Here is a 22385-nt window from a genome sequence, read left to right as displayed (position 1 = left end):
TTTTGGCTTTTGTGGGTTGTGTTTCCAAGTGCATGGGCATTTGCTTAAACACTCAAATCCTTTCATTTTTTCTTTCTTCTTATACTTGTATAATTTAATTTTTTTTGCATTTAGCTCTCTGATCTACTTGAAATTTATTTTTGAAGTATGATATGAGGAAGTGATTCAGTTTTTTCTTTTTTTTCCGAAATCTAGTTTTTCTAATACCATTTTTAAAAAGTTCATTGTTTTCCAGTGATTTGAGGTGCCACCTTTATCATATATTAATTTAAGCCATAATGGAATGTCAATTCTTCTCTTTTAGTCTGCCTCAATGGTACACAGTTTTAATTAGGGCATACTTCAATATTGAACAGGAGGGATTCTCCCAGAAGACCCTGAGGAGAGATATGTCCTTCTGGTGCTTGCCAAGTTGGTGGGGAAAGTTAACTGAGGGATACAGGGCAGAAGAAAGGAGGAGGAATCTCATCCTGACCCCCAGGCTGAGGGTGTGGTGGTTCATTGGTCTTGGGGAAGAGGCCCCATTTTCCTGGAGGAGCTCAACTCAATCCTAGCACATTTGTAGTGTACTTGCTATAGACTGAATGTCTGTATTCCTTCAAAATTTATATGTTGAAAACTAATCTTCATATGATGGTATTTAGAGAGCGGCCCTTGGCAGGTGATTAGATCAAGGGGGCGGATCCCTGCTTAGTGGGATGGATGCCCTTATAAAAGAATCTAGAGAACTCTCTTGCCTTTTCTGCCTTATGAGGACACAGCAAGTGGAAGACTATCTCTGAAACAGTAAGAAGGCCCTCACTGGATATGGAATTTTCTGGTAACTTGACTTTGGGCTTCCCAGACTCTAGAACTGGGAGAAATAAACTTGTTGTTTATAAGCTACCCAGTGTGTGGCATTTTGTTATAGCAGTTCAAACAGACTAAGACAGTGCCAAATGATGTTTAATGAATAAATATTTACACTCTAGATGAGACATTTATTAGGGCTCTGGCAACCCCCCTGGAGCTGGCCTGTGCCTCAGAGGAAAAGAGTCCTTCACACAGGTGTGTGTCTCAGTCTGATCCCATGGTTGGAAGTGTCTCATTGTTTTCTTTATCCAGGGCAGGAAGCTTGAGATCCTGGTGAAGACTGCTGGAGGGGTCCCATTCCTATCTCCATAGGAGACAATGCCTTGGGCCACATTGTTACAGACCAAGGGGCCACCTGAGTCCCCCTGTGAGCAGAGAGGGAAAAGGATGCTAAGCCAGGCTTCTATGCTTCTGCTGCCCTAACCCATGGCTCTCAGCAAAGGCAGAGGTGGTGAGCACTGTCAGTTGCTGGTGTGTAGGGGATGGCAAGCTGGTGTGTGTGGGTGTTGGGGGTGGGGGGCTGTGGGTAAGGAAAGGCTGGAATCCAGCCTCTGTGTCTTTCAGTTTCTGGCTTTTCAGCTTCCTGACTTCAGCCTCTGGCTGAAGTTACTGTCTCCAGTTCAGTCTGAGTCAAGGTACTTCCACCTTCCCCAGGAAAATGCTGCATTTATATGGGTTGTGAATCTTCCTCTCATTCTTCTAGAGATGGGATTGATGGGGCAAACATATACATCCTGCCCTGATCTGGCCCCTAGGCTAAGGCTGTGGGAATGGAGTCTGTTCCCACTGCTCAGTTCTACCCAGGGCTCTCTGCCCCAGGAAATATTGGTAGATGTCCGCGCCCTTACCCTGAAGGCAGACTTCCTTTCCCTTGGGCTCCCCACACAAATTTGAGTCTGGGCAGTGTAGATACTGAAGCGACGGCTGCAGTCCCGGTCCCTCTGCACTCTTAGCTGCACCTCCTGGAGCACATCCGTTCTTCTGTTGAGGCTGAGCAGGCCCCAGCCAGCCACTGTGCACAAGGCTCCAGGCCTCAGCCTCTTCCCAGCCTGAGGCAGAGCCACTGGCCTCACAAACCGATTCTTCCTGACTCTACTCCTCAGCTGTCAGAAAGAGGGTAGGCATTCCCACTCGACTGCGATCCCCAACAACCCTCAGGGACTGCCAGGATATTACTTACTCCATGCTCCCAGCACCAACCTGGAGCCTTCCCTTGCTTCCTCCTCCACAATACCAGAACATAACCAAGCTACCATACCAAGATGGAGCCAGCTAGGCTGGACAACCAGAGGGTCAGGCAGGCAGTACCTGCAGTAACATGATGTCATTCCGTGTGATTTGCTGATCATAACCAGGGTGGCGGATGGCTCTGCGCACAGTGATGTGTTGCTGGGTCCTTTCTTGCCTGTGGATATTGTGGGCTCCCAGGGTGACGATTATAGAACTGCAAGGGAAAAATTGGCCTGGAGGGAGGTAGGAGCAGCAAGGGCTACAATCTAGCAACTCTGAGTGCTGATGAACAGCTGAGGACTAGGCAAGACTGCAGCTGGAGAGAGTGGGTCTCAACACTGCCTGTTTCTCAGCAGCCCTGAGCCAGAGATGGCAAAGGACAGTGACCTTAAGATTTGCTCCTCTAGATTAAATTGAGAAATGGGCTTGAACCCCAGTATGTGTTTCCCATCTCCTTCTGTTCACATTTTTTTTCTTTTTTAAATCAAGGCCTCCTTTTCATCTCCCCTCCTCCCAGGCCTACCTGGTCTCTTTTTTGACCCTTTGATTGCTACAGCATTGCTTTCAGATACTCCTCTGAGGAGGTCTTCTGGCTACTGGCTTCCTCACCTTCCCCAGCAATGAGCTGCGGTCATCACAAAGTCTTCTCGTACCAGGAAACCCCCACAAACTCTCAGTCCTTCCGGAGTCTGGATCTGAAGATATGCCATGTAGGGGTGGGAGTGAGGCCTGGCCTCTCGGCCTCCAATGATCTTCCCTGGAAGGAAGCATTTGTTGCTTACCTCTGTGCTTGAGATTCTGCAGTGTAGCACCAGGTTGGTGGCAACAGAAAGGCTGGAAGATGGGGAGGGTGGGAGAGTTGAAGCAAGAGTTTGGAGGAGCTGTTGGTGAGGGTTGGGTTCTGTAAGGCATCAGATGCTGGGAGAGGGTTCTGAGGCTCTCAGGAATCACACTGCACACTTGAAGGGAGACCCATTCCCTTTTCAGACCTCAGCATGCTGTCCCTCCCCAAAAGGGAAGAACGAGGCTTGCTCCAGGCAACACCAGCATCAGTCTCAGGTACTGAAGAAAGATACTCTGTATACCAACGAACTTTCCTTGAAGTTCTCTGTGCTTTCTTCCACAGGGAGCTTCCCATAGCCCTTGAATTCAGCTCACGGGCAGCACAGGATTGGTGTTGAAGGATCTAGATACGAGCTGATGGGATTTATTGCTGTGTCTTTATCTCCTGTGTTTTGACACATGCGCTATAGAATGAATCTATATAGAATCTATATAGTGTATTTACAGCACTTATTATGCATCAAAGCAAATTCCAATGCTCTTATATACATTAAATAATTTAACTTTCTTAGCCACTCCATAAGCTTGGTGTTAATCTTCTCATTTTATAAACGAAGAAACTGAGAAATGTGAATTTAAATAACCTACAGAGTTAGGATATACTACGGTAGTCTGGCTCCAGACCAGACCTTTGAGGATGGGATTGATCACTCACCTGTGTCAGCCCCAGGAGGTAGGATAAAAGCTAGCAGAAGCAGGAGTGCCTGCATCTTTCCTGAAATGCTGCCCAGGCAGTTGCTACTTGTGTCTCCTCCTGCCAGACTTTTAGCCCCTGAGAGAGGAAGGAAGGGGTGGGTAGGGGGTTTGAGAATTCAGTCCCATTTTCCTCCTAGTGTGATAGATTTCATCATCCAAGGCTGCCCGGGAGGTTTGCCCACCAACTGCCAGTGATCTGGAAGAAGAGGGAGTCATTCAAGCCAACGTCCTGATCTCCCATGCTGCTGCTGATTCAGTGCTGAAAGCAGAAGTAGGAACTTGGGACAACAAGGAGGAGGCCTTTGAGCAATGTGCCCTAAAATCCTCAGTCTACCAAAGTCCACAATACCCTCAATAAGGCATGAAAATGGCAGCTGCCTACTTCCTGTTCCTCTGAGATCAGAGCTTCAGACCTTTGAAATTTCAAGGTTTGTCTGAATGAATGCAGTTTCCCTGGATTTCTTTTTAGTGTATTTTTAGTAAGGCAAGGTGAATAACAGATGCTGGGTGTGGTGGAGATGGGAGTGAGTTCGCCAGGAAAAAGTCCAAGGGGGCAGAAGAGGAAAGGTGATGCCTGCCTGCCTTCACCCTTTGGCTCAAGGCCACTCCGCTGAGATCCCTGTTGCTGCCACTTTTTTCTAAGAAGTCATCATGGTGGATCGAGGATCCACCGTCCTCTGGGTTGGTGGAGGGTGCTGCCAGAGAAAGAAAAGGGGAAAACAAGGCCGTGACATTGATAGCTGCTTTCTCAGCTCACTTGAGTCCTGACCAACTCTCACTGAAAATTATGACATAGTTGAAGACTTCTACTCACTGGCTCCTACTCAAGATGAAGGTTTTCATGTTCTTAAAGGTTCCCTGCATGCAGATAAGAATTAGTGGCCAGGTGTTGTTGAGAGCTGTCAGACTCTAGCCAGAAAACATGTAGGATCTCATTTCATTGGCGGCATAAGAATGCCAATCAACCTAGTTCCCATTCTCGGTTCAGGGGCAATAGCTTCAAAAGGAGGTACATTCATTACTTTGCTACCTATAAGACAGAAGGAATTGGAGCCAAATAGTCAGCATTGGGAGAAAAGCACAGGTAATCACTGCAGAGTCACACAGTGGATCATTAAACACACTTAAAAATATTTAGGAGATTCTATGTATGCATAGAAGCCATCATAATTCCATGTAATTTCTGTGAAAGTAACAGAAGTGAAGATGAGCAACTTCCAATCTTTCATGAAGTATCATGGGACCACTTAAAAATCTTACTAAAGCTAGGATTCTCCGTTGACATTCAAATATATATAGCTTTTAACTTATTTTTAGGGCTACACAGAGCTCAATCCTTCTTTAATACATGATCTATGGAATTCCTCCATGTATCTGAAAAATATTGTGAAGAAAAAGTAAAAATAATGTGACAGCTTTATTACTGCCTTAGAATTTGGGATAATTTTAATTGAGTGATTGTTTTTCAATGTTTTAGTTTAAAAAAAGTTTAATTGAAAAATAAAAGAAAAAGATAGAAAATAGCCTGCACATGTGAAAAAAGACGAGTAAAAATAAATACCCAAGATGTGAATAAAGATGTGCATAGGGCATTTTATTAACAGTAACCTCAGACTTCATGTTCACATCCCACAAGAAGCAATTAGAAACAAAGCTGTTTGAACGGCCCCAAAACCTTAAATGCCTCAAAGAACTGCCCCGTTACAGGAGTGATCCTTTGAGGGGCTACTCTTGCTCTGAGGGAAGCTATTGAACTCATACAATATGAACTTTTGTTCTGATAACCAAACTAAATAAAAACCTCTAGGAAAGATTCAAAGACTGCTATATGATTTTGTCTGGAGAACTGATACTACCCATCCCTTTCACGGGACTAGCATAACCTTGATGCCACAACCAATAGACAGTATAAGAAAGGAACATTATAGGCCGGTATCATTTCCGAATATTGATGTAAATCAAATCAGTCAATAAGTAAAAAGATATATCACAAGAAATAAGCAACACATAGTTGAGTTTTCATTTGAAAACCAATCACTGTAGCGTATCACATTAATTGATGAAGAAGAAACACATTATTATTCAGTTGGAACAAAAACAAGAAACAAGCATTTGCTTAAATTCACCTCATTCATTAAAAAACACTTTTAGCAAACTAAAAATAAAAAGAAATATTTTTAATGCTATCAAAGTTGTCCATAAAAATTCCACAACAATTACTATACTTAATGGTGAAGTGTTGAAAACTTTGTCTTTCAGAGATAAACAATACAAGAATGTGTGGGAACACATTCCCATCCATTCTGCTCAACATTATACTAGCAGTTTTAGCCAGTGAAGTTAGGCAGGAAATAGAAGTGGGAGGTATAAGGATAGGAGGAGAACCATTTGTAATGATTTGAAGAGATGATCGAATGTACAGAGAATTCAGAGGAACCTACAAGTAAGTTACCATAATTAATAAGAGTTAACAAATTTGTTAGATAAAATTCAATGAAAAATTATCATAGTTATACACACACATCAATAATGTTAGAAAATGAAAAATTACAAATGTTAATATTTAAATGGCATATGCATGGTCAAATAACTAATCATAAATCAAAAAGAATATGTGCAATAACTCTGGTGAAAAGTATAAAACTGAATTAAGAGACATTTAAGAAGAAATGTAGAGAGATTCCATGTTTATGAATCCAAAGACTAAATATTATTAAAATGTCAGTTTTCCTCAAATTGATATATAACTTTATTGCACCTGAGAAGCATTTTGTTGAACTTATCTAATTCTAATATGTTCAGAAAAACAAATGGCGAGCAATATCCAGGACACTGCTGAATAAGATGAGAGAACTTGCTTTAGTAAATGAAGCTATGGTAATGAAGATATTATCAGATTTATGAAATACAGAAACATAGACTGATGGGCCAGAAGTAAAGACCTGCCACACACATGGACATTGACACATACATGTATGAATACTTAATTCCATCACAGTAGAGAAAAGAGTATTTTTTTCTTTTGTCTCCAAATAGGCATTCAGAAAATACGAAGCTTTACAGTGTGTTATAGTGACACATATTTCCAATGTAGAAAAATTTTTTGGACCTTATCTCACACCATATCTAAATATCCATTCTAAATCTATTATGGGTCCTAGTGTGAATAAATCTTTGAAAATATACTGTAACAATGTCTTAATGATAAAGAAAGATTTTTAGATACTACATATACCAGTATTTATCATAAGGGAAAGGATCAATATAGTAAAATTGAGAGAAACAAAGATAATTCATAGAGGGTGCAATGACACTTGTAACACATATAACCAGCAAGGGACATGTTCAAATTATGAAAAGAACTTCTATAAATCAGGATGAAAAGACAAGCAATTAAATAAAATAATAGGCAAAAGACTTTAATAGCACATTTCCACCAGATCCATGTCCAAGAAGGTCATAGCACTGTTATTCATAGCAGTATTTTTAGGATAGCCCCACACGGGGACACCTGGAAGGTCACCAAGAGCAACATGCATAACCAAATGATGGTACATCAATATAGCAGAATACTGTGACTGTGAAAGTTAATGCCTCATGCAGCCACACAAATAGGTCTTACAAACATGTGGGAAGAACCCAAGGGCACTACATTTACCATGATTTTATTTATATAAAGTTCAAAACTAGGGAAAGAAACTACATTAAGTAGAAATGCATGCATACATGAGAAATGTATAATAAAAGGCAAGAAAATGGTTACCAAAGTCAGAATAGTGAGTTCTGGGATTGAAGGGCAGAAAGGGTTTTTTGACCAGGTGGAGATTCATAAGGGGGATTTCTGGAGTGTGGAATTCCTGGAATGCTTTATTTCTTGACAAAATGTAGCACTTGCCTTATAATTATTCTTTAAACTGTGTGTTTGTGTCTTATGGACTTTTTGTGTGTGTATATTTTGCAATACATTTTTTTTAAAAGTCTGTTTGCCACAGCAGGGGGTGGGTCATAGAGAACATGGTGTGGAGAGGGGAATGTATGAAATAGATTGAAGTACATACCTTTTTAAAAAATATTTTTATGTTCTACTTTAATAAAAATTGTGATATTTGAACAAGTAAGCTGTGATATGTTTCACAGTACCCATAGCTGGTTACATCTATTTTTGACTGTTTTCTTACATTTCCTTCGGTTACAGTTTTTTCTCCTTTGGGATGTTAGGACATTAACAGCAGATGTTTCCCGACTCCTCCCTGGGTTTCATAAACCCCAACAATGCAAATCTTCTCAGCAGGCAGTGGCTGGATTGAATCCCCTCCCTCCCTCTGCTGCTTCTCTAATTAGTGACCAGTCTAATTCCTCTTGGCTTTGTGGAAGACCAGAGTTCTATTGAACACTACAGATCCTCACGGCCTGTGGAGCAGAGATGCTTACTTTATGGCAGCCAGGAAGCAGAGAAATGGACAGGAAAGGGCCAGGGACAAGATACATCCTTCAACGCATGCCCCCAGTGATCTACTTCCTCCAACCACTTTCTAATAGACTGTTCCACATGAACTCATCAATGGATTGACCTATTGATGAAGTTAGGGTACTCATGACCCAATAGTGCCACCAGCTGGGGACCAATCCTTCACACATGAGCCTTTTTGGGGGACACTTCATCAAGCATGGGATAAAGTCCTAGAACCAAAAATTACTAGATCAAGAGAGGAAAATATATGTAAACTTATGTAGAAATCATTGTGAGTGCCTAATGCATCTCATACTCAGCATTTTTATCTGGTGTCGGGGGGAAGTGCCCATTAGGCACTGTCCTATAAAGCTATGCCTACTTGCTTTTGGTGGCGGAATGCTTGATCACTCTGCCCCTGCCTCTGGCTTATACCCTGGGACTCTGTGGAATGCTTCATTACTGATCTTCTCTGGTCTCTGCATTGATTTTGAGTGATCGCTGTCTGGCCCTGCACCCTCTATTGTTCACTGACTTACCTCTGTGCATGCAGTTAGTTCCTTTCTCACATGTGCTGTGATTTGCAGGGCAAGACTTGGAAGATGGACATTGGGACAACAATGTGAGAAATATAAGTCTATTTGCCTTTCCCTTGTTTTTCAATGTGCTGAATTATGATTTTTCATATCTATGGATTGTTATTAGTTTTGATAAACTTGCTTTGTTTTTGGATGTTGGTCTCTCTTGATTCAGTGTTTGCCAGCTATTGTGAATTTATTGTGTTCTGCCATGTATCATGCACCAGTGGTGCTGTTTGAGGGACTTAAATGAGGTCACCTGGGTCACAACTATTTCCCTCTTGAACTGTAGCATTTTGGGGATTAAGGTTCATGATTTCTATATGAAAAATTAACAAAGCTAAGTCTTCTCTGGTGTCTCCTTTCTTCCCACACCTCTGGACATGGACTCCACTGAGCATAGACTGGATATCTTAGGACCTCAGGATCTCCAAGTCTTTTCCAATTCCACATATACTCTTCTGGAACCAAAGAAGATCATGCATGTGACGTCGTGCACAATGCTGTTAGAATACAAAGAATTTAGTTATTTTCAAAGCATATTTTATTGATTCTAAATACAGATTTGTGTCAAACTTATCTTTCTGAAGGAAGGAGAGGAACTAGGAGAATTTAGAGGAAATTTCTCATTAGTGTAAGTTTTTCAAAGGTGGGACAGATCCTATGAGAGTGAAAGATAGAGGGTGAGAGAGAGAGAGAGAGAGAGAGAGAGAGAGAGAGAGAGAGAGAGAGATTGAGAGAGATCAACAAGTGTTAGCTAATCTATGGCAAAGTGATACTTCAGCCCAACAGCCCTGGGGCTGGAGGGCTCATAGGCTACCATAACCCCAGTAGGGTGAGTCTGGGTTCCCAGGTCAGGAAGAGGCTGAGGCTACTGAGTGACTTCATAGGAGGTGATGCCTGGGCTCCTGGAGGACTCTGGGCTGGAACAAGGATCTCAGGCCTGCACAGGTGGGAGGTGTGAGCATCAGGTGGGCTGGCAGCCCAAGTTTAACAGGAACAAGCAATGGAGAATCCTCACAGAGTTGGGAATTCTGTTAGGGAGACAAGAGAAAAGCTGCCTCAAATTAGGGAAGACTGGAAGGGAAAGGGAGGGGATGGAGTCCAGAGGCACTGGGAAGGAAAAAAGGGACTGATGTAAGAAGGCCTGCCAGAGAGAATGGATGTTGACTGGGCCCAGGGCAGGCAGGGATATAGGATCTGGGTGAGTGTGAGGACCATCTCAACCTCCACCAGAAATATCGAGGCCTTGGAAACAGGAAAGTGAGTGCTTATGGAGTGGCCCCTGACTTCCTGGATCCCTAGAGTTAGTTAATATGCCTCTCTTCACTGCCCTGCTCCAAATTGTTGGGGCCTGATGAAAGTAGTTGGCTTAGAGATGCTGAGAAATTCCTAAGGCTCAAAGAGATTCATTTTTGCAGGACTAAGTATCAAAGATGTGTGTTTGACTGTATGATAACACCACAATAACACTGCAGACTCCCATTGTGCAGTGAGGAAGACAACTTTGGAGAGATAAGCATAAAAGAAACTATGTGTGATTGAGAAATTTTACAACATAGAATTTATGGAGGAGGAAGTGGCTGCAGGAGAAAAGAGGAAGCAAAATCCAGATTTGACAGCAGAGGGCTGCTTGGAGCAGCATAGTTGCACACTGAGAGTGATTGGAAGAATAAAGGACTTCAACCACATTCACACTAGAGATCTATTTATTATGATATTGCAGTCGTCACTGCCTACCCCCATGGGATTCTTGCCTCTGACTCAGAAATGATGACCGGGCACAGAGGAAGGTCAGCTTCCGTCTGATGTTAGAGGTGCTTCATGTTCTCTTTATCCAGGGAAGGAAGTGGGAGACTGATGAAAACTCCTGGAGGGGTTCCCCTTTTTTTTCCATAGGAGAAAATGCCCTGGGCTTTGCTGTTGCACACGAGGGGGCTCCCAGAATCTCCCTGTGGGCAGAAAGGGAAGGTACTGAGCTGGCCTCCTTCTGGTCACATTCTCCCACCTCTGTTAGGGAACTGTGACTATGAGATCAGGGCTAGGGCAGGCCTTGCTGCCTCCCTCAGCTCTAGCCTGACCCCCCTTTTCTTTCCAGCACAAACCAGGTAAAGCATTTCTGTGCAATCCTCATGGATACTCTGGTGATAATGGTGCTTTGGCATGACTGGTGCTTCCTGATCTACCCAGGGAGTGAACTAAAGACTGAATTCCTGAGGACTCCAGGCTGACCAAGTTGTAGATTGAGGACATGAGGCTATGACCAGACTTTCCCCAAGTTCCTCTTTCCCTGGGTCCTATTTGCATTGATGTGCAAAACCCTACCTGGAAACTGGTCTGTATTATCTTTAGGTTTCCCACACAAGTCTCGGTGGCCTTGTTGAAATAGGTATGGAAGAGTGATTCACACTCCTTGTCCTTCTGCACGGTCAGCTACACCTCCTGCAGTGTAGTTGCTAAAGTGCCTGTTGGGGCCATCTTTCCCTAGCCGGCCACACTACACACTGTCCCTGGCTTCACCTGGGAATTGCCTGTGGGCAGCCTGAGGAGCTGCACAGCTGCTTTTCAGCTGATGGGGAAGAAGCAAGACAGTTCAGTTCAGCCAGTGGCCTTCTGGGACTGGATACCTGTGATAGCCAGAATGGAAAGGAGGGAAGGGGCAGGGTCAAAGGGGAGAGGAAGTTCCTGCACCAAGGAGAGCAAGGGCAGCAGGGAGGTGACCCTTACTTGCAGTAACATGATGTCCCTGGAGAAATCCTTAGGATTATAGTCTCGGTGGGAGATGGCTCTTTTCACAGGGATGACCTCCTGAGTCTTCTCCTGTTCTTTGATGTTGTGGGCACCCAGGGTGACATTTATAAAGCTGCACAGAGAGCAGAGTGAGAGTGGGGGTGGGTGTGTTGGGTTTCAGAGGGGAGACAGTATAGAAGGTGAAGAGCAGGCTACAGCCTGGCAGGATGGGCTGAACCTGATGGGAAAGTGAGGGGACAAGAGTGACTGTATTCTCTGCTTCTGGAGGACTTCTAGGGGCTCCCTACTACTTTTAGGCAATGTTATGAAATTGCTCCAGTTGGTGTTTTGACCCTTACTGAATGTTTTTCTCTTCCACCACGGCTTTAATTGGCCAATGTGGTCACTTTCTATGTTACTGTGCTGCTTGCTCTGACACCAAAACTTACCCATCCTAATTCATATGCTTTCATTTTCCCAGTCCTGCTTTCTGATATGCTCTCTTGGGCTTGTGTTATCACAATCCTGGGAGTTCCTGAAGACTATACTCCCTCTAGAGGACAGGGTCCCTGTTGGGGGTCTCAGGAAGTATGGGTTGTCTGAGCTTCTCACCTTCCCCAGCAATGAGCAGCTGTCAGCACAAAGTCCTCTAGCACCAGGATGCCACCGCACCTGTGCTTACTCTCCCCAATTTGAAACTGCACAAATGCCACATAGTGGTGGGGGTGGGGCATGGCCTCATGCCCCCCGATGATGTCTGAAAGAAATGCTGGTGTGCGGGGTGACTGTGCACTGTGCTTTTCCTCCACCTCCTGCTTTACACGCTTCACGATGGTATAACCCTGAGGATCCTGTACAGCATGTCTTGCTCTTTTTTTTCATAGTGAGTCTCCCCAAGCTCTCTGAGTCTCCCCAACACTCTGATTGGTTTTATTTTCTGTTAATTTACCCATGAGAATATGGAGTTGGATTTTCAAAAATTCCCCTGTTCTCGTGCCTGACACATTTGGGTACTCAGTACATTTTTCTTTTTTCTATATGAATGAATGATCTCCAATTAGCATTTGGTTGGGGCTTGGTGCTGATGGGATTGAAGGCCATAAGGATGATGGAGGAGGGGACTGCCAGAGACAGAGATGCAGCTTGGGGCATTGGAAAGGTGAAAAGAAGTGGACAAGGGAACTAGGCAAAGGCAAAGATGGAGTCGAGGCAACAGAAAAGTTGGTTGCAGTCATCTTACCATCCCTGAGGTTGGTTGCATGCTGGACCTCTTTCCTCAGCAGGACTGAGGGATGGAGGACACTGACTAATGCAAGGAGTTCCAAAATAGGTTCCAGTGACCCTCCACCCTCCACACTGCAGAATTGTGGTCTGAGTTTCCCTTTTCTGGGTTGGAGTGAGGGATTTAGTTGTTCATCCTTTGTAGCATCACATCATCTGCTTAATCTTTCTAAGGACACCCCAGTCTCCAAGTGCTGAAGTAATGTCTGAGGAGATGCTAGCACCTCCTAAGCCTTCTGGAGAACAGCCTCCTTTGTCTGTCCTTGTTCATCACCAGGCTGCATTACATTTAGAAGCCTGGGCTTGGGATGGGAGCTATGGTTCAGATAATTCCTGAGTTCAGAAGAAAAGAATGATAGGGAGAATAATATTGAAATACATTATGTCTATGTGGGAATAAGACACACTGAAATGCAGTAAAACCTGTTGAACAATACAGGGTAGGGGGAAAAGAATAAAGAAGAGTAGTAGAGGGGGTTGGACTGATGAAAGTGCAATATATTTACAGATAAATAGCAAGGCAAAATCCCCCTAAACAAAGAACAGATAATTAAACAAGGAAGGACAGGATGTAAAACAGGTCATGCTAAGGGAGGCACTGGTGGGAGGGGGAGGGGAAAGGACACACACATGTATGAATATGGAACATTGAAACCTGTGGACATCATTTTAAAAAGAGGGTGGGAGAAGAGGGAGAATAATGGAGGGGGTGAACCAAAGGGAGGTATACTGAGTGCACATGTGGAAATGTCATAATGAAACCCCTAAGAATTATTATATACTAAAAAATTGTTAAAAACTAAAGGGCTTAGAAGAGTATCTGGTGCAAAGAAAAAAAGCCATAAAAACAAAACAAATACCTGTTTAATTTTAAATTAACATGTATTAATTGTACATATTAATGGCTTCAGTGTGATATTTTCACCCATGTACAGAGCATGTGCTAATCAATTCAAGCTCCCTTTATTTATCCCCCAACACTTTCCAATATCTAGTAACCACTGTTCTACCTTCAGGACAACTTTCTTTAGCTTCCATGTAAGAGAAAGACTAGACACTTCTTTTCTTTCTGTGTCTGGCTCCTTTCACTTAACAAAATGTCTTTCAGTTCTGTCCATTTTGCTGCTAATGACAGGATTTCATTCTCTTTTAAGGCTGAATAATATTTCATTAGATATATAATATAAAATGTTTTATTATATGTATGTATATATAAAATCACATTTTGTTTATCCATTCAGTAGTTGATAGGCCTGAGGTTGGTTCTATATCTTTGCTATTGTATACACCTAAAACACGGATGTGCAAGTATACCTTTGGTATTCTGATCTGATTTCCTTTGGTTATATACCAAGAAGTAGCATAACTGGATCATATGATAAATCTATTTTCAGTTTTTTGAGGCTTCTCCACACTGTTCTCCATAATGGCTGAAGTGATTTACATTCCCACCAACAGTGTGCAAGGGCTCCTCACCACTCTATGTTAGTTTTTTGACAGTACATTCTAACTGGGGTGAGATGGTGTCTCATTGTGTTTTTTATTTGCTTCTCCCTGATAGCTAATGATAGAGTAACCTTTTCATATACTTGATGGCCATTTGATTTTCCTTCTTTTCAGAAGTTGTATTCAGATCATTTTTCTATCTTTTGATCAGATTTTTTTTGTTGTTGTTAAGGTTTTTCTTTTTGATTTTTGTGGTGCTGGGAATCAAACCCAGGGCCTTACACATGCTTGGAAAGCATTTTATCATTCAGAGACACCTGAGCCCCGTTGTTACGGTTTTCTGAAAAGACTGTCCTTTCTGCAATGTATGCTTTTGACATCTTTGTCAACAATCAGCTGGCTGTGGGTGCATGGATTTATTTCTGGAATTTCTATTATGTTCATTTAGTCTATGTGTCTGTTTTATATCCAGTACCATTCTGGTTTAGTTACTATCACTCTGTGTAGAATTTCTTGAAAAAAGGTATTGTGTCACTTCTACCTTTTTTTTCCTTTTAAAAATTTATTTATAATTTTAGTTTTATTTTTGAATTAGCATATGCTAATAATATGAGGGGATTTTATTGTGGTAATTCCATATATACACACAGTGTAGCTTTGGCAAGTTCATCCGCTCTATTATATTTCCATTTCCCTCCTTCCTTCCCTCTTTTTCAAACAGTGTTTGGTGGTTTAATTACATGAGCTGCATATGTATGTATGTGCTGTACTTTCATCCTCTTTATCCCTCAGTGTCCTTTCCTTTCCCTCTCCTCCTTCCTGGGACTCTCCCCTCCCAGACAGTCCCCCATATACACTCATGTCCCATCATCATCATCTCCATCATCATCACTTTAGGTCTCAGTTCCACAAATAGTGAGAACATGCAATATTTGGCTTTTTGTGCATGGTTTATTTTGCTAAGCATAATATTTCCAGTTCCACCCATTTTCCTGCAAATTACATAATTTCACTCTTTATGGCTAAGTAATATTTCATTATATATATATATATATATATACACACACACATATATCTTTATCCATTCGTAGTTTTGTACTTTTTTGCCAAGACTGCACTGGATATTCAGGAAAATTTAAAACTAGAGGTATCATGCTATCTATTTCAAGCTATATTAATATTCCATAGTAATTAAAACATGTTGCTGGAAGAAAAGAAACACGACAACCATTTGAATAGATGGATATTCCAGAAATGAAACCATGCATTTATAGTCAAATGATTTTCAACAAAGTTTGCAAGAACATATATTAGAAGAGGACAAGCTCTTCAACTGGATATCCAAATGCAGAAGAATACAATTGGACCTTATCTCATCCATGTGCAAAAATCAACTAAAATGGATTAAAGACTTAAATGTAAAATCTAAAACTGTATAGTGGGTAGAAAAAACCTAGGGGGAAAGCTACATTTGTCTCAGACATAAGCTTGGATTTTATCCCAAAAACTCAGATATAAAAATTAAAATTAGATAAATAGGATCTCATCAAGCTAAAAATCTTTTACACAGAGAAGGAAACAACAGAGTGAAGAAACAGTGTATGAATTGGGACAAAATGTTTGAAAGCTACATTTGATAAGGATAATATGCACAATCTCTGGAATGTGAACATCCTAGTAACAAGAAAACGAATAAACCTTTTTTAATGAGCCAAAGATTTTCTTAAAAGAAGACACAGCTGGGCACTGTGGCTCACACCTGCTACTTGAGAGGCAAAGATAGAAAGGATCATGGTTTGAGGCCAGCTGGGGCAATAATGAGGCTCCAACTCAACCAATAAGCCTGGCATGGTGGCTAGAAGGAGAATCATAGTGTGAGGCCAGCCCCAGGGCAAAAATGCAAAACCTCATCTGAAAAATAACTAAAGCCAAAAGTGCTGGGGGTGTGGCTCAAGGGACAGAGCTCCTGCCTAGCAAATATGAGGCTCTGAGTTCAAACACCTGTACCACAAGAAAGAAGAAGACAACCACGTCACTAATCATCAGAAATATGTGAACTAAAACCACAGTAAGATATCACCTTCCACCAGCTGAATGCTTATTATCAAAAAGATGAAAGATAGCAACTGTTGGTGGCAATGTAGAGAAGAAGGAACCCTTGTACACGGTTGGTGAGAATTTCATTTCGTATAGTTATGAAAAACTGAATGAAGATTCTTTGAAAAACTAAAACTAGGACCACCATATAGTCCAGTAATCCCACTTCTCAGTAAATACTCAAAGTATTTAATATCAGAATGTTGAAGAAATAACTGCAACATTTATCTGCAAAAGAGATCATTTGTTCTTTGTAGCACTATTCATCATAGCCAGGTAAAAGCTTGTGTCTATCAATGAATGGTGGATAAAGAAAACGTGGCATATTGTAACATTGTAATAAAATCAGCCATAAAAAATGAATTCCTGTCACTGGGAACAATATGGATCAACCTGGAGTATATTATGCTAAGCAAAACCAGCCTGGCACAGATGGACACTACTGCACGATTTCTCATACAACCTAAACTATTGAACCTGTAGACTCAGAGAGTAGAGTAATGGTTTCCAAGACTGGAGAGTTAGGGAGAACTGGGAAATGTTGATCAAAGTGTACAAAACTTCAGTTAGACAGGAGGAATACGTTTTCTGAGATCGAATGCATCATAGAATGCCGACTATAATTTATAATATATTGTATATTTAAAAAATGTTAAGAGAATAAATTTCAAATGTTCTTACTACAAAAATGAGGTGGTTAATTAGCTTAGTTTAATCATTCCACATTGCAAGCATACATAACAATATCATTTTGTATGCCATAAATATATGCAATTAAAGAACTTTCAAACAATTTAAAGCTGTCATTTGATAGGGGAATTTGCTTTTTAAAATGTTCATGACACTCAGTAACTGCTCAATGAGTATGTGTTTCCTGAGTGATGAAAAAGTTGTGCTTTCTGCTCTTTTGAACTTGAAACACTGATATCACCTTCGTGAGCAACGGGGAGACTTAGCCTAGAGTCCAGCAGTGGCTAGGAGAGACAGGCTGAAGGGGATCAGGCTCTGAGGGACCAGGTGGCCATGGACCCTGAGTGTATTGGAGGGAACTGAGCTCAATGTGGGGAGTAGTCCTGGCTGGCTAAGTGAAAGATGGGGTCCACTGTGCTGGAGAGAAACCCTGCCAGCATCAACCTTCATGAGTCCTGTATGGTGGCAGCACTGGCCTGGTCCTCAGAGGTCATTCTCTCTTAGAGCTTGAGCAGGGCAGGCACTCTACTAGTGGGCCCCTGATGGAACCACAGGGAGCTGTGGGTGGCATAGGTTGGGGGATAAAAGAAAGGGACCTGCTCAGATCAGCATGGTCTAGAGAGGACAGGGGTTGGCAGATTTTGAGAACTCTGAACAGGGATGGAGCAAGAGAGGCACTGGGGAGGCTGGAGGCCAAGCATGGCCCTGATTTCAGAGGAGGATGGGAAAGGGAACTAATTCCTGATGAGAATGAGGAGCTATTCAAGGAATCTCCATCCCACTCTTCCTCTTTACTACAAGGAAATGTCCCACTTAGGAAGGCCCATCCCCTGCCCAGTGTGGTGGGGCTATGTCTCCAAGCAGTGAACTCAGATATGTCTGCTTGGCCACTATGATCAATGGTGTTATTCCCTCCCTCTGCTTCATTACACAGAGGAGGTAAGAAATCCACCCTGAGCACCAGGACAAGAGCCGTCCAAGTTTCTCTTGATGGTACTCAGCTTCAGTCCTGTCAGAAGGGCAGGTCCTGGAGAGAGCAGAGCAGATAAGGAGGAGCTGGGTAATAGCTTTGAATAGGGCTTTGAGGAGGTGGGGAGGGGAGAAGGAAATAGAGAATGCAGAAAACAGCAGAATTGTGTCATTGGTCTGCCTAGCACAGAGTTGGTCACCATGAATAAAATTCAAGGAATAAACAATAAACATGAAACCAGTCTTCTCACAGAGCATAAGGACATTTATTCAGCTTTGGCACTTCCCGTCTTCCTGGACCTAGTTCCAGGAAAGAGAGTCAAAGAGGATGTTAAGTCTGCGTCCTGTAGTTAGCGGTGGTTCATGGTGTTCTCTATCCATTGTAGGAAATGTGAGACCTTGGTGAAGACTTGTGGAGCTGTCCCATCTATTGGTCCATAGGAGACAATGCCCTGGGCTACATTGTGGCATACCAGGGGGCCTCCAGAATGCCCCTGTGAATACAGAGAGAGGAGGAATGAGTCATTGCTCCACCTGGCCCTGTCCTCCATGCTATCCTTTGCCCTCTCTTAGAGAAGGACGACTTGAACAGCCTTCTTGGGGGATATCAGAAGGCAGAGCACCCTGGGGACCCGCAGCTGCCATGCTCTGTCCACCAGGTACATTTTTGCTTGTTCACCTCGCCTGTGGACCAGCCTCTATCCTCTCTGCCAGGTTCTGAGATTTTCTCCCCTGAAAAGGTGTGTGGCTCAATTGTTTCCAGGACAACAAGACAGGTGAGTGGGGCTGATATTGAACATGGAGAATGAACCCAGTGACAAGGGTAGGTGCTATCTGTGAAGAGCCACCTGGCTATAATTTCTGCACACTCAGAGAGCACAGTTTTCTAAAGCCTGTCATCTGAACTCAGGTGGCATGTTACAGACTCGTGGTTCTATGGAATGGTATTCGACAGAGACCCCTTGGTAAGTGGCAGGGGTCCTAGTTTTTTCCTACCCCAGGTAGTCTGAGGGAGAAATCACAGCTTGGTGGGCAAAAGAGTCCCGTGATGCTTGGGTCTCAGGGTTCTGTCTTTTCCCCAAATCCTCTCCCCAGAACCAAAAGAGGCAGATGCTCAACTCACGTGAAAGGAAGCACGTCTTATCTTTGGGTCTCCCGCGCACATAGCATAAGTACTGTTGTAATTAGTAAAGCTGGTCTTGCACACCTGGTCCTCCATCACTTTCAGCTGCACCTCCCGCAGTTTGTCTGAAGGTTTGCCTGTTGGGGTCATCCACCCCCAGCCGGCCACACTGCACACTGTCCCTGGCTTCACCTGGGAAGTGACTCTGGGCAGCCTGAGGAGCTGCACAGCTGGAGTCAGCTTGACCTTTCTCTCCAGCTGATGGGAAAAGATTGAGAGAGTTAAGTTCAGCCAATGGCCTCTGAGCCTGGACATCTGTGTTAGTCAGGATGGAAAAGAGGGAAGAGCAAGGTCCCAGAGGGAGGGGCAGACCCTGCACCAAGGATGGCAAGGGCAGCTGGAAGGTGTGCCTTACCTGCAATAACATGATGTCATTTGATTTGACTTCATGATTAAAGTCTGGGTGGGGGATGGCTCTTTTCACAGGGATGACCTCCTGGGTCTTCTCCTGTTCCTTGATGTTGTGGGCGCCCAGGGTGACTGTTATTGAGCTGCACAGAGAGCAGTGCGTGTTTGGGGAGGGAAGTGGGGAGTTAGAGGGAACACAGCTCAGAAGATGTGAAGAGCAGGCTACAGCCTGGTGAGGTGGGGCTGCAACTGAGGGAAAATGAGGGGACAGGAGTGACTGTACCCTCTGCTTCCTAGCTATTGAGGTAAAATTCTGGAGCCATCAGGGACTATGTCAGAGATTCTCCGGAGTCAGTTAGTCCCAGGGAAACATATGAAATTGCTTTAGTTTTCATTGCAAGGCCAACCTAGGTCTAAATAAAATTACAGCCTCCTTAACCACTCAGCAATGCCTATGGGACCAATGTGCCTATCTTTCCAATGAGGCTTGGCTGGTCCCCTATCTTATCCTGCATATATGTTCCTAGAAGCCCAGGTTGCTCCTTGGGAGGAAACTGGTGTCTCTGTGGAGTGTTTCCAGGAGGTTGGGCTGTCTCCTGCTCCTTACCTCCCTGAACAGTGAGCAGCTGTCATCACAAAGTCCTCCTGTATTAGGAAGCCACCACACGTCTTCTAAAAACCATTATCCAATCTTTGAAGATAGGCCATGTAGGGGTGGGAGTGGGGCTTGGCCTTATGTCCCCTGATGATCTCCCCTGAAAAAAAAGTCTGTTGGCTTGTTGGCACACATGGGGTGCACCAGTTGGGTTTTGCTTGGTGGCCAAACCTGCTGGGAGTTTGGGAACTTTGAATGGCCTGGAATTGGGAAGGGGTTAGGGAAGAGGACTCAATTTCCCCCTCTGGAAAATGAGAGAAAAGCAGGTCTTGGTATATAAATATTTCTTCCAAGCATAGTTGGAGGTGAGCATAGCTCTCTGTGGACAATGAATTCCACAAGATTCCTCTGCTGACTTTTTTGTTTCTAGTAAGTTTCTAAGACACTCCTGAGTTCTGTATCTAGAATGGTGCTGCTTTCTAGCTTCCAGGAATTCAATTTAAACATAGATGTCATTACATCCAGTTTCCCGAAGCCTGACATGTAGTGGTACCCAGTAAATGTGCAGAGGCTTCATGGGGATGACTCCAGGTAGTCTCTGATCGAGGGTTTACAGTGCTGTGCAGGTCGGACTCAGGAAAACAGAGTCATTGGGGCCTGCCAGATGGATTCTACTTGAAAATAGGTGATCTACCAAATGCCTGGGAAGAAGACAGGGTTGGAGAGAGGAACCAAGTGGGTTGGAACTGGCAAAGACAAAACAGTGCCCTGAGGACAGTGATTCACCAATACTGGGGTCGCTGAGCTCTGGAGTTGTCTGCTAAGCAGTAGAAGAGGGGAGCATGTGTCTCATCCCAGACACAGAGTCAGATACATTTTTCCTCTCCAGTATCTTAATATTTTCTCTCTTCCAGATTCCCACTACCTACTGTGTCCTTCTGGGAAAGCCCAGTTTTGAGATGAGAAGGGTGAGGATTCGGGGGTTATCAACTGTCTCTTCTTGAGTCTCTGCCCTCCTACTCCTGCTGTCCAGTATCACATTTGGGTAGATAATTAGGGGTGTACAGCAGGGACAGGAGATCTGTGCTGGCTGAGGGATAGGATTGGGCCTCTGAGGGTGGGGTGCTCACTCACCTGCCTTTGCCATGGGTGGCAGAAAGAAGGCCAACAGGAGCAGAAGCAGCTGCATCTTCCCAGGAAGACTGCTTAGGTCTTCTGGAGCCTTGTTCTTGCTCTCTCTTAGCCCCAACCGGAGGATGGAGGGGGAGTGGACTAAGTGACCACGGTTTTCCTTTGGTTTTATGGTGAGTCATCATAGAAGGTTTTTGATGAAATCTACCCACCCGCACTGCATTTGCCGGATGATGTCTTCTGTGTAATTGTGTGAGACTCATGCAGTGACCACCTCAGTACCCACAGCTGATGACTCAGTGAGAACCACATGTCTCAGCTCTGACAGGAACACAAGGGTACAAGGTGTGCTCTGTGGGACATGGTATTGACAAATAGAGGTCCTGGATCTCCAGAAACTTGAGTTCTCAGTGATAGATATCAGAGTCTTCCATGCCATGCTGCTAAGTTCATCAGGACAGTTTCTGTAACAGAAGTAGAAATGCCATCTCTTGTGCCAAGATCAAGCATGACTGAGATGTGTCTCCTTCTCTTAGAGAGCTGACCATTAGGTGTGGAAGAAAGAAAAACCAGTTACCAGAGTTCAGGTTGGGGAGGGTCATGGTGCAGAGATGTGCAAGGCAGTAACAAAGCATGATCTTCATCTACTAAACCTGCCTGGCAACTCATTTATCACCACAGCTTCCTTCCAAGGGAATTTTATACATCTCTTATTTAAGTACAAGTGTCCAGTATGACAGAGTCCACCTCTCTTTTCAATGTTGTTAACAAAAGTCCTACACTTGACATTTATTGGCCTAAATTAATGAATTGCTGTTGGCCCTAGAAGTTGAATCTACTGATTGGCTTAAGCTAGGTCACACTGACTTCTTTGGAAATGCCAGTGTCTTGCCTTGCACAAACCCCTTGAACTAAGGATGGGAAATGGCTGGTTTCCCAAAGCATAGTCAATTCACTAAATAGCTGATATCACTTGACATGAGAAAGTATGCCAGGCAGCCAAAGCTCAACAATTGTCTTTCAGCATTCTTGCGTCCTGTCTAGAGAGCCACATTTCTGACACCAGGCTCAGCACACTAAAGATTGCTTGATGCTCCTTCTAGAATGGAAGTGAAAGATTTTTTCTAAACAATCTCTACTTACAAAAGAACAACTAAATACACTTGACCATAGAAAGCATGGGATTTCCTCCCCAGCCCTGTACCATTGAAAAATCCAAGTATAATTTTTAAGTCTTCCAGAAGTTAAATTTGAATAGCTTGCTGT

At 43.4% G+C, this 22385-nt stretch overlaps 2 protein-coding genes, 1 non-coding gene and 1 pseudogene across 3 annotated transcripts; 1 reads left to right on the top strand and 3 right to left on the bottom strand.

Annotated features, from left to right (window-relative positions):
* Nucleotides 1-938: 938 nt before the first annotated feature.
* LOC141421298 (cathepsin G-like) lies at nt 939-3686 on the bottom strand. Its single transcript, XM_074066924.1, has 5 exons — nt 3581-3686; nt 2692-2839; nt 2161-2296; nt 1701-1955; nt 939-1217 (listed from the first exon to the last, which is right to left on the bottom strand). Exons 1-5 carry the CDS (start codon nt 3633-3635, stop codon nt 984-986), a joined length of 828 nt encoding a protein of 275 aa, XP_073923025.1. The 5' UTR covers nt 3636-3686; the 3' UTR covers nt 939-983.
* A 6406-nt stretch (nt 3687-10092) lies between these two features.
* On the top strand, nt 10093-10175 carry LOC141422100 (small nucleolar RNA SNORD55/SNORD39). The gene has a single exon (XR_012446752.1). It is a non-coding gene; the product is annotated as a small nucleolar RNA SNORD55/SNORD39 (small nucleolar RNA).
* A 296-nt stretch (nt 10176-10471) lies between these two features.
* LOC141421410 (granzyme H-like) lies at nt 10472-12640 on the bottom strand (annotated as a pseudogene).
* Nucleotides 12641-18113: 5473 nt separating this feature from the next.
* On the bottom strand, nt 18114-21301 carry LOC141421409 (granzyme B(G,H)-like). Its single transcript, XM_074066973.1, has 4 exons — nt 21123-21301; nt 19401-19536; nt 18986-19243; nt 18114-18356 (listed from the first exon to the last, which is right to left on the bottom strand). Exons 1-4 carry the CDS (start codon nt 21299-21301, stop codon nt 18213-18215), a joined length of 717 nt encoding a protein of 238 aa, XP_073923074.1. The 3' UTR covers nt 18114-18212.
* Nucleotides 21302-22385: the final 1084 nt, after the last annotated feature.

This window comes from Castor canadensis, chromosome 3 (genome assembly GCF_047511655.1).
Source record: "Castor canadensis chromosome 3, mCasCan1.hap1v2, whole genome shotgun sequence".
Taxonomy (NCBI): Eukaryota; Metazoa; Chordata; class Mammalia; order Rodentia; family Castoridae; genus Castor; species Castor canadensis.
Note: the sequence above shows the minus strand (reverse complement) of the source record. Positions and strands in the feature narration are given on the sequence as shown.

Bases quoted from the DNA above. Each gene is read 5' to 3' on its own strand.
- LOC141421298 (XM_074066924.1), bottom strand. From the start codon at position 3,635: ATGCAGGCACTCCTGCTTCTGCTAGCTTTTATCCTACCTCCTGGGGCT. The intron at 2,840-3,580 runs GTGAGTGATCAA...GCTTCCTTCCAG, and splicing joins ACCTCCTGGGGCTGACACAG to GGAAGATCATTGGAGGCCGA. The intron at 1,956-2,160 runs GTACTGCCTGCC...TCTTTCTGACAG, and splicing joins ATGACATCATGTTACTGCAG to CTGAGGAGTAGAGTCAGGAA.
- LOC141421409 (XM_074066973.1), bottom strand. From the start codon at position 21,301: ATGACTCACCATAAAACCAAAGGAAAACCGTGGTCACTTAGTCCACTC. The intron at 19,244-19,400 runs GTAAGGCACACC...TTTTCCCATCAG, and splicing joins ATGACATCATGTTATTGCAG to CTGGAGAGAAAGGTCAAGCT. The intron at 18,357-18,985 runs GTGAGTTGAGCA...CTGTATTCACAG, and splicing joins TAAGACGTGCTTCCTTTCAC to GGGCATTCTGGAGGCCCCCT.